The 12,196-nt window shown below is 28.5% G+C and overlaps 1 protein-coding gene across 1 annotated transcript in view; it reads right to left on the reverse strand.

The window, feature by feature from the left end:
• LOC121120007 (inositol polyphosphate-4-phosphatase type I A) overlaps positions 1–12,196 on the reverse strand; it is a 118,835-nt gene that overhangs the window by 11,804 nt on the left and 94,835 nt on the right. The window contains exon 4 of the mRNA XM_040714856.2: positions 2,555–2,785. Within this exon, the coding sequence (XP_040570790.1) occupies positions 2,555–2,785 (231 nt within the window). The remainder of the gene's footprint in view (positions 1–2,554; positions 2,786–12,196) is intronic.

The following is a 12,196-nucleotide window of genomic DNA, read 5'->3' on the forward strand; positions in this document are numbered from 1 at the left end:
TTACGGAATATTTATAAATTAAGAAGGAGAAACCACATCATGTGAAAATTCTCACCATTTTTCTATATTGTCCAATACAAACTCAACTCGAAGTAGAGCTTGAATTTAACCAAACTGGAAAATTTGATTGGAATCCATCACTACACAAAAATATTTACAAAGAGGTTATAAATTCAAAACAACCAAATCTCCTATATATTTAAATTAAGCCGTCGATTTATCTTCTACTGATTTCATTAGTGTTCTTAAAGTTAATTTGTTGTCCTCGAATTCCATTTGTACATCTGCAAAAATATCTTTACTATTTAAAAGATAATAGTTGAGCAGTTGGAGATAATGACGTGATTGGCAGAGTACTCGCTAATTTGATGTTCTTTTTTTAAAAGTAAATGTTGAGAGATTCAATGAACTATATGCCCATGATAAAAAATTAATAATAACGGCTGGGTATAATACCATATAGATATATATATATATGTGTTTGTAAAACAAGCAACTAACAAAAAAGAATACTTTTAGACAAAAATTGATGTCTCCAGTTATTAACAAACTTGAAACAAAAAAAAAAAAAGGAGAAAAGAAAAATAAAATATTTTTTTCCTTCTACAAAAACTTATTTGATAAAATAAATAATACAAAAACCGTCCTAGGAGACAAGTCTATGTACATAATATATATAGAATATAACAACTAAAAGCTGAAACTTAAAAAAATAAAATGTGTTTTTGTGTGTGTTTAAAATGGTAGGTATAATATACAAGACATAAAAAGAAAATTTCGTTTTACTTTTTCCTCCATTTTTTTTGATGAAGATAGCAAAAAAAAAATTAAAAAAAAAAGGTGCAGGGACGATTATCCATATCGACTTTTAGATTATAACTTCGAATGGAAAGAGAGTAATAATATGTATTTAGCTTCAAGGGAAAATAAGTAGAAAGAGAGAGGAAATGGCACAGAAGTTTTAATAAAAAAGGAAATAGATTATAAAATCATATCAACGGATTTGAGAAAGTTTTTATTTTATAATTTTTTAAAAAGAGAGATTTATTCCACTTGCTCAATAAAATAAATAACTAGTTAAACAAAAAAAGGTATATCAATAAATAAAAAAACAATATAAACGTTATTCAGAGGCGCCCACTGGAGGGGGGACTGTAAAATAAAATAATTTCTACTTTTTACTTGAATTTTTGTTGGTAAATTAGGAGTCATATTTTTTTAAAGATTTCCCATCTTAAAAAAGTTCAATCGGGAAAATTATGTATAGGATAAAAAAATTTGATATTTTTTTCCAAAAAACATAATTTTTTTGAGAACAAATTACAAAAAAATTTTGTAATTTTTTTGTGAAAAGCTATGCATTTTTGAATTTTTTCCAAAATCCAAGTCCCCCCCCCCCCATTATAATTCTGAACAGACGCTTCTGTTATGATATACTACTATATACGTCATCAGTAACATAAAATAATTTGTCATATTTCATCCTATGAAATCCTATATTTGAGCAGTATTTGCCTAAAAAATTTCAATTAAAAATATATTAATCAATATTCCAATGAATTGACTGATATTGCAGCAATTTTGCCAGCGATATTTTTTATTATTCGCTAAGTGGCGTGAAATTATGTAGCTAGTGGTTGAAAACTAGAGTGAATAATATACACTTATATTTTATATTGAATAATGTTATCATTGAGGTAGTTGTATTCTTTTGCTGCAAGCCAGCACCAATCTTTGTTGCTATATTGACAAACTAATATAAGTAAATATACATATTATTCAATGATATTTGGGAATCGTTCCCAGCTTAACAGGAGCGAATTTTAATACTAATTAAACCAATGGCATTCAAAACACTGAATCAGAGAAATGGACAGGCGACAACAAAATACAAATTAACTTTTTATGTTAGTGGTGTACCATTCTGTACCAAACGTATTGAGTGCGTGTATCATCAAAAAAGGGTTAAAATTAGTTGTTATTTATAAAAAAAAATACTTTTCTAATAAGTTAAAAGTTTTTAAGGCAGTGTTTCTCTAACTGTGTACCAAAATGAATGTCTGGTTTTGCTATTTAGAAATAAGCAAAGACAAAATTTTTGTTCAAAGATGCATCTGACAGATTTGATTATCTCATTTAATTCATGTCTTTTAAATATGTAGAGTAAGAAAAACTGTGTTAAAGATCGATAAAATATTCATTTACGAAATAAAATACTGTAGATGATGTAAAATTAAAATATAAATATTTTGATGCCCCATTACATCCTAAAAAAGCATCATCAATCCTTCTCAACAATATTGGAGGAATAAACATTCTTTGTTCCAAAGAACAATAAATATATTAATGAAGTCTTAATTAAGAATGATGACAAACTATTATCATGCATTTGGCTTTGCAAATATGTTTATGTAGAACAATAAACGATACTAAAAGTTTTAATGTTCGTCAAAAATTATAGAGCGTTTTCAAAGGCCCCATTATAAGATCATGAACTATTTTTAGGTACAAGTATTAGATTGAGTGTTTTAGAAAAATAAATAAACCTTCCTACCTATCACAGGTTGTTTTGAAGTGTTGTTGAGGTTTTTGGATCCCTCATGCTGGTCCTTATTGTTGTTAGTACCATACAGGCGTTTCTGGGAGTTGGCCATTTGAATATGAAACTTTTCTCTGAGTGAATTTAAATAGGACTTCATATTGCGATAGGAGGCACATTTAAGAACTGCCAGCCATGAGTCCCTTTCCTCCTCTGTAAATGTGGCCAATTGCTGCACTTGCTGACCTATAACAAAAAGGTAGTTAATAATATATTTACATATTTCCTGGAAAAAGTTAATATTTCAAAACGTAGAAGAGATAAAAAGGGTGAAACTTGAAAGACTCAAAGTTTATTACTGGAATGATAAGAATGATTTGGTTGAATATATGTACAATGTACATACATATCTTTTGACACAACTTTCATATAACATATACATAGTTTTTTTTTAAAAAAGTACAGTTTTTTTATACCTATATAGTCGTATATATTTGAAATTTTTACATATCATTTTACGTTATTCAATTAAATAACCTAAATGTAACTTTTTAAAGGGTTTCTACATTGAATATTTATTAATTCAGCTCCAACTACATACGTTATATGTAGATTTGTGAGAAAATATGCAAGAAGGAGAAAAATTGACTTAAATTTTACTTTATAAACGATAAGGAATGAAAAGGACAATCTAAACATTAAACTTTGTTTAAAAAAAACTATGTCATAATGACTTATTTTCATATAATATTCCTAATTTAGATTATGATCCTTATAAATAAATATCTTGGTACATAACTAGAACGGATCACGCTTAATGCAAACTTTTAAGGAAGATATTAAGATAATATATCTTTTTAAAAGTCCTGATGTAGTTATTTTCTAGTAAAATAAATCCATTTATCCAGGATTAGCTTAACAAAGACTTTCTCGAATACGGACCAATCTTTTATACCCTTTTATACATTTCCTCTATATACATACGAACTAATGATGTAGCAGTTCATTAACTTTGACGCACTGTCCCGTCTTGTCTTAAATCTTAAGACACATTCTAATCAGACGTAAAAGTGGCACCATAGAACAATCTCTGTAAAAAACGTCACTATTTATCAATATCCACAATATTGGATACTATGTTTAAGATAACAATAAATATTTTAAAATAGAATGTGCACTCGGTAGAGTATACAAATCCTCCTTCTAATATCAATTTGTACCAAAGTGATGGTCGATTATGCATCATTTTTTACATTTTGTGCTCCCTTGACTTTGACCTCTCTAAATTTAATGAACTCTTACTGTGACCATATATAATCTTCATACCAAGTTTGATCCAAATCAATCAGTATCTTTACCCGTAATCCTAGTGACTAACAAACAAACTAACGGAACTGGAGAGGACTGACACAAGACAAAAATATATAATACAAATCAGAACAACCTTAAAGTATATATAAATATATAGAAGGGCACCCGTAAGGTTTTGCATCCCCTCCCCCTCCCAATGATTTTTCTTTTGAAAAAAAAAAAAATCGAGTTGGACTGGCAATTTTAAGTTCTCCCGCTTTTAGGGTGATCTTTATTTTAGTAACATTTATTTGTGCTAAATTGAATAGAAATTGCACTTTTTTTTCTTTCAAAGTTGAAACACTTATGTAGTCGCATGAAAAACCGAGGTCTCATATCTTTTAAGTTCAAACGTACTGAAAATCTTTGAAATCTGTCAATTTATACCAAAAAAAAAGGACGTTTTTCACATTATAAATGTCTGAAGAAGCTTTAAAGACTGAAAATTTGATTTTTTTAAAATCTATAAGTACAAGAAAATTCTTATTTAAGAAATCACCCTAAAAATAGAACATCCTAGGATATATTATTTGCTTCAGTTATAAAATAAATGGTAGGTACACACCACATTTTGGGATGGTTTTTGCAAATAAATACTAGTGCATAATATTATACTTGTAGTTATATTTCATTTGTTAAAGAAATCTCCATTTTTTAAAAAGTCCTACCTTCTTCGCTAAGTTGTATGTTGTAGTACCATGTACATGTGTTTTAACTCCTTCAAAAGAAGCTACAATATTGAATGAATAAGAAAACAGAGACAAAGAGAGAGATGAACCAGAGTTCGTTGCTTTTGTATCATTTTATTTTCGTTTCGAAATAAAACAGAAACATAAATAATAAGAAGGAGAGAAGAAACGGGAAAAGAAAAAACATCATCTTCTTTAAACAGTCATATTAAAAAGTCATTATAGCAGCATGGGTCATAGTAAATGTCTCCATTTATTCATTTTAATGCAAAATGGCTTTACATAAGAACACATACATTTATTTTCAAATATTGCAAATGCATTTTTAATCATAAATACACTGAAAAATGTAGAACCATGTCATTGACAGATACAATATTGGCCATGAAACATGAATTGGGATGTCCATAAGTTCATACTTTTAATCATGAACCAGACTAACTTTAAAGCCAAAATAAAAAAGGATGTATCCAATATTATCTAAAATTGGAGGAGAATATCCAACTTATATTATTTAAAAAAAAGGATATCACTTAAAATTTGCAGATTCCTCCAATTCGTATAATTTGCGGTTGGAAAAGTGAATCTGTGATACATAGATGGAGTCATATGTAAAAGCATGGATTACTTAACATCTGGATACACTATTTGCTTTTAAAATCACACAACCTCTTCATTAGAAGTATTACTGTTTCGATTCAATAAATTATATATATATATACTCTTTTATCGTCAATTAGTTATAGATAAATATTATTTTGCATAGAAAGTGATTATTCTTCATAGACGTGAAATATGCCTTCAAAGTTTGTCGTTCCTTGTTGCCACACTGTCAAAACATCTGGTCAAAAGCTCAATGATAATATAATAAGAATTTCTGTGCATAAATTTTTAATATCCAACATGAAAATTCTTAATAAATGGAAATCAGCTATACCAATCAATTAGATACCTGGTAAAAAATACAATATGTTTATTTTAGTGATATTTAATGAGTGTTTTTATACAATAATTATTATTTATATAGTTGGTAAATCCGTTGATAGCTCTAAAAAAGTTGTTTCTCTTCATTTTAAACATGAAAATTCTTTAACAGAAACTATTTGAAAAAATGGAAAACTAAAAATACTTATCTAAAAAAAAAGTTGCTATACCATCTTCAGAATTAAAAAAAGTGACAATTAAACAAAGGACCAGTATAATATCAATGGTTGAAGTGAGTCCATTGTGATTTCAAATAAATAATTATCCTTTACTTTGACGTCATGCGAGTTTTACAGTGGTTCAATTCAATATGAGACGGATTAAGCAACTGTGAGAGCGTGAGTTTTGATAAAGATATCCGTTTAAATCAATCCGTCTAAAAGAAATTATTTAAGACCGGACTGATTTTTTCATAAATGCAAGGTGACGCTTTAAAAGTGTCATCAATGGGTGGGTCACTTTGCTTTCTTTTCTGTTTTATTCAAAATATATAGCTACAATTTAAGTAGGTATCATGATCAATAAAAAGTCAGAAATACTTTTAAAAAGTCTTTGTACAAAAAGAAGCTGAAAGTTCAATTTTGGCAAATCACATGGATATACATACATACCAACAACAACAACAAAAAAAGGCTTTCCATACAGAAAAGGAGAACTGTCGATGATCATTTTATATTTATCAACATATTCTGATAATAGGCAACCCCAGTGAAAAGATAATAAAGACTAACTTGAATTTGCAGTTCAATTAAAAAACTTTTAAAACCGCAGATGTTGATATTTAAAGAACTGGTTATCGAGATAAGTAATTTATAATTGGAGGGAAAAAATGCATAACGAAATATACTCATACAATATTTAAAATCCTTTTTTAGGTGGGTAGGGCTATCGTAGTAATTATTATTACCAGTATTTATGGTAGTTTTATGTAATAGAAAATTAATAAGAGAAAGAGAAGAAAAATCAAGAAAGGAATGGATAAGAGAGAGAGAAGTCAAAATCAAACCTAATCAATACGCTTTGTGCAAAACACATTTTATGAATCCATTCCTACTTACAAAAGAACTATGTAAGAGGAATTTCTTTAGTCAAATACGAAGAAAAATCCTACATATATCACAAACTGTGCGGAGGGGATAGCCCGAAGGAAAATTGTTCCAAATTATACTACTTTATAGTGATTCTTCTACCGATTTGTTCCATTTACAGATGGATCCGTTGATAGTTTTACCATTTGTAGATGAGAGACAATAAAATAACCCACCTTCTTTCCAAATTGTACTTCAGACATTTGAGGACAGGTTAAAAACTCCCTGTCACTTCAAAGAACCCCCTATAAAATCTCCAGGCCTCGAGGAAGATTAAATGAACTCGGAAATGGTAGATATTAAAGACAGATTTTTTAAATATTTATATAGGAACATTATTTGTGAACTTGGCGCCATTGGCCATAATGACAGTCTCCAAGTGGGTCTGGAAGGCAGAGCACACATCTGATATGTAGCTGCAGTTTATCTTCTTATCCACAATGATTTGAGGTCGGTAAATTTGATAGTGGTTTTCAGAAATTCGACAATAGACGTTTTGACCTGAAAAGAGTATTTGGCAGCTTCAAATATCCCTTTTAATCACCTATGCTTTAGGTCAACGAGTTGTGTATTATAAACTTAGAACCTCGAGACCGACTAAAAATTACCTCCACCGTTTCATTAAACATAAAGCATAACACCTTTTCCTATTTTACCAATTCATTTTTACAATTGCAACTTCGAAAGTCGTTATCTCTGTTCAACAGGTTTTCCTCAGATGAGAAAACTATCATAGATTCTTAGATAGAGCAGTCCCCTCCGTAGATGGAGAGATCAGTAAATTAATTACTACGTCTACAGTATAATTGCAGGCATTCTCCCTTGAACCAACACAAACAGTGTTAACTTTGTCCAATGTGACTAAAATAATTATGTTCTTTAACAAAGGTTTTTTTTCATGAGGATCACTAGACGAAACTAGAGTTAGAGATTAGGAAAACGCAAGCATAAAATACTCATTGAGAAATATATAACTAAAACTTTTATAGGTTTTCAACTATTAACTTTCAATGTATTATAGAAGATTTATAATAAATAATATCATGTTATACATATAAAGCTCACAACCCTCTCAGGGCCAAGGCAAGTTTTTAGTATTATAAAATATACAAGTGGTAAAATTGTAAGACTTGTTGCAACTGACCCCTTCTTTACTGAACGTTATAATATATCAATCAGTGAGTTTAGAGTTTTTATAGGTTATATGAATTGATAGCAAAAATAATAAATAATTTGAATTATATCATGTTTAGCCAAATCAACGAAAGAAGAATTGCATCATAAGAAAAATATTGATCATAAAAAAATAACTTTTACCACTCAAAATCAGTTTTTACTTAAGAAAAGTTGGCAAAAAATATTGATTTTTTTTTCTTCACATAATCTGCTGTATACTAACGCATTTAAAACGTTACTCTACTAAATTAGCATCAATTCATTATAAAAATATTTACCTCCAAAATTTTTGAGATGGTTAAAAAATGAAAATTCTTGTCAAATTTTGGAGCTAGCATCCCCTCCAAAAATTCTATGAGCATCTCAATAAGTGCATGTCTCTCAGCTCAGTAAAAAATTTTTTAATAAATAATATAAAATTACGGATACAAAATTGAAATGAAACTTTTTGTCATATAGTTTTTTTTATACTTATTAAAATGGCATGTTGCAACCGTCCGGATTTTCAACTGTCGCCTGTCTTTACTTCTGATGGACGATTTTTTTTATCTATACTTATATCATTTAGAAGAGTGTAAAAAGTGTCCCCCCTCTTTTTAAAAATAAAGTTTTATGTACTATATGTTTTTTTCTTAAATCCTCTATAGACCTCTTTTTTTTTACATGTTAGTGTGTAAATACAATATATATATATATTGTATTTATTTAGCATGTACAATGTCTTAAAGGGGGAACTACACACAGTCACCCAACATTACATATGTACATCAAATGTATATACATATATTTTTATAACATTCATTTCTCATTATTTATTAACAAATAAAGCTGGGTTAACACATATTTCATATGTCTACACACAATTTATATCCAATAATTGTGCAAATTATAATTTTCAAATTTCAACAATCCTCCCTTTCAAAATAAAGAATTTCCTTCCTACCATTTTTTTTTCTTGGCCTTTATTTAACAAACATATTTTTTCAATGTTTGAAGAAAAAAAAAGCCGGAAACACAAACAAAAAAAAACCCATGCAAATACAACAATAAAAAGATACATTAAACCTTATTTCATAATGAAATCATATGAAAAAGTACTAGGCATTATAAATATTTTAAAACATTCGCATACAGCTTTACAATGTTTAAAACACCTCCAGTGTCTTTTTCTTTCCTTGAACTTAGGTAGTACAAAATATGCTGTGCCTTTGTAAGGACAGACTCAACTTCTTGACTTTCAGTCTTCATAAAAAAGGGTCAAAAAGTCATCACTTTGGGGCTTGCATCCGAAATAGTTATCTGAAACCGAGAGCACGTCTCTATATATTATATTAAAAAGAGGACATTCCCACAAAAAATGATTAGTAGTCGACAGAGATGATACAGCAAAAATGGTATTTCTCCAGGTTTGCCTTTATAAAATTTACTTCCAACTTTCAGGGTACCCAATAATTTACCATAACTAAAGCAAATTTCTGCTAAAGTTAGAATTTACAACTAAAAGCTCCGATTACTTCATATATGTTTCTTTTGATTTTTCTTTGTTTCAGATATTCAGAAAAAAAAATCATTGTAGGAATTGAGTACACCTTCTCAACAATGATACTGAAATCGCAGATAACCTCACTCAAAATGACACTATTGGTCGTTGGACTTCAATTTTCTTGAGAAATATAGAATAATAGTGTCGTAGTATTATTATTATTTTTTTATTATACAAAAGATGGATATATTGCAGCGTCTGCAACAATATACATATCATAGGTTCTAACCTTTATTGAATATATAACTCCTTTACCAGCATTTCTCATTCTAAAGATAGTTCATAACACTTGATAATTTCTATTGAGCTTTTAGTATTGAAGATTAAGTGGAGAGTGTCTTTAAAATTTTGGACACTCTATTGCAGGAATTAATTTTATAATTTTTATTTTGGCCTTGTTTCATAAGAAACTTCTCCTACTCAGAGAAAGTCTATGTGTGTGCTAATATAGACTTGAAAAATACCCAATACCTTTAGTAATTAAGTATACAAAATATTATCATCTTGTTTTAGTCATAGTACATATAATCACAATCATCATAATATCCCTATGTACCTATGTAGAGGAAATCTGGGACACGGTAATAAGGCAAATCATACTACTTGTTATTGGTTTTTCCTAAATCATAGTCGAGATTTAATTAAAAATAACAAAATCAAAAGTTTAGAATTCGGTTCACTCCGATATGATTAGAGCAGCCATTTTCAAAAGTTATATGTTCTTCCTCACCCTGAAATAATAATCCCTAATACCCTGACACTCTTTGTAATTAAGATATACAACATTATTTTCATAATTTTTTCAATATTATTCGATCATTTATTGTATAAAAGTCTCAAAATTTATTGGGGGAAGGTTGAATTATATTGACATTACACTCTCAAATACAAATTTCAAAAAAATTATTATTAAACTTAATTTTTTATCCTTATTTAACAAGGTAATTTCTAACCACTTCAACATTTAAGACTGAGAAGGTGGTATTCTATACACATAACATAATACAAAAAGAAAATATTCTTCCTTTTTTACAATTTCGTTGATGAAAATTCACAAAATGAGCCATAGCTCCGGAATGGGCGTACTTGCTATCCTTTATGAGATGTAGGTAATGCAACACTATTTGGTCGTTATTCCACAAAAATGCTAAAGCACAAGTCGTAGAAACTTGCTAGAATATTGAAGTGCGTCAACTTGGCCGTATGTCAATTATGCTCAATTATGAAATTATCCTAATTAGCTCGACTTTTATTTAAGAGACATAAGTTTGTTGTTTTTATAAATTTGGTAATTCTAATCCTAATATTGCTTCAACATCCCAGCCTTCCCTACATAACATTATTATTTTCTTTTTGAGAACATTAAAGCTAAACTTTGTGCTAATGTATGTATGTGCCAGTTTCTTGAGTGCATTAATTATAATAAAATGCATTCAATTCAAAAGGCAAATGAAGCATAAATGATGTACATCGTAAGAACTATTTATGTACAGTTAATATTATAAGAAAATTACATACTTTGATAAGTCTATAGCTTTCAAATACTTTTTTTTAAAGTATTTCTATATATTTTCTTTACTTCAATAAGAGTATGTTTATAAATTAAGTATTATTAAATAGTTTATAAGCATTTAATAATTAAACTTTAATTCAATGAGAAACAAGTTATCTTAGGGGGTCTTTGAGAAAAATAAATATTTTCATTACATCGTCATTCTGAACGAACTTTCTTTAAATGAGATTCTGACAAATAATAGTGATAAATGATGAAAGGGATTGTCCTTGACATGAATGTTGAGTTGAAATGATATAGACATTACTCCAAATAAATGATGATATCATTGCTATCCATTCTTTCTTACATGTGTAATTGTCACAATATAAATATTTTCGTAGCAATTCCAGTACCAAAATTGATATTGGTGTTTTGATCATTTTTGACTAAAATATAAAATAAAAATGTCAATAATACCAATTAATATACGCTTGCTGGTCTGTAAGATGCGGCTTCAAGTGATATGGAGAAAAAATTATTAGAATTTTGAATTTGTTACTTTGAGGTCAGAGTAGGATTTACGGTCAGAGGTGCATATGGCATGGATAAAAGTGCGAGGCCCATTTCTTTTTATAAATCCGAATTTAATTTTCGATTTTATCTTTTTTCAAGAAAATAAATTTTTAATCTATTTTTAAAGAAAATAATTTACGATCTTATTTATTTTATAAAATTTTTTTTTTCACAAGGCAACTATTTTTTTAGAATGGAACATTTTGAACTTAATTTTGATATTTTATACAGAATTCTGTACTTTAATGGCTTCTTTCTTTGTGAAAGTAATATAGGAACTGTAGTTTTTTCATGAAATTCACGAAGTAAATCAAATATTCCTGATGTTGAAAATTTAAACAATATTTTTATTAACTGTTCTCTAGTGTTATTTGAATATAGGTAGAAGATTTTCATCCCTAGAAGAGAAACATAACCTATTCTATCCTCAAAAATCTTATATAATAGGCACCTAATTTTTAAAAATAAATTTAAAACAATAGTACATACGTATCGCTACCACCTTCTCCTCAACGCTCATCGATATGCCCAGCTCTACTTATAAAGATGTTTCCAGATTTTTAAAGCCAATTTTCATTCTTGCTTTTTTTTTTTTTGTTTCTTTATCGTCAAACCAATATTTTTATGACGTAATGTGTAATTATAATACTAGTTTAGCATAGTACTGCTTTAAATGTGTCAGTATCGATGAATCACTATAGTATTGGTATACCGAAAAAAGAATCTCCCTACATAGATTTCATGTTGAGTCATTTTTCA

The sequence above is a fragment of the Lepeophtheirus salmonis genome, chromosome 6 (assembly GCF_016086655.4).
Source record: "Lepeophtheirus salmonis chromosome 6, UVic_Lsal_1.4, whole genome shotgun sequence".
Classification (NCBI taxonomy): domain Eukaryota; kingdom Metazoa; phylum Arthropoda; class Copepoda; order Siphonostomatoida; family Caligidae; genus Lepeophtheirus; species Lepeophtheirus salmonis.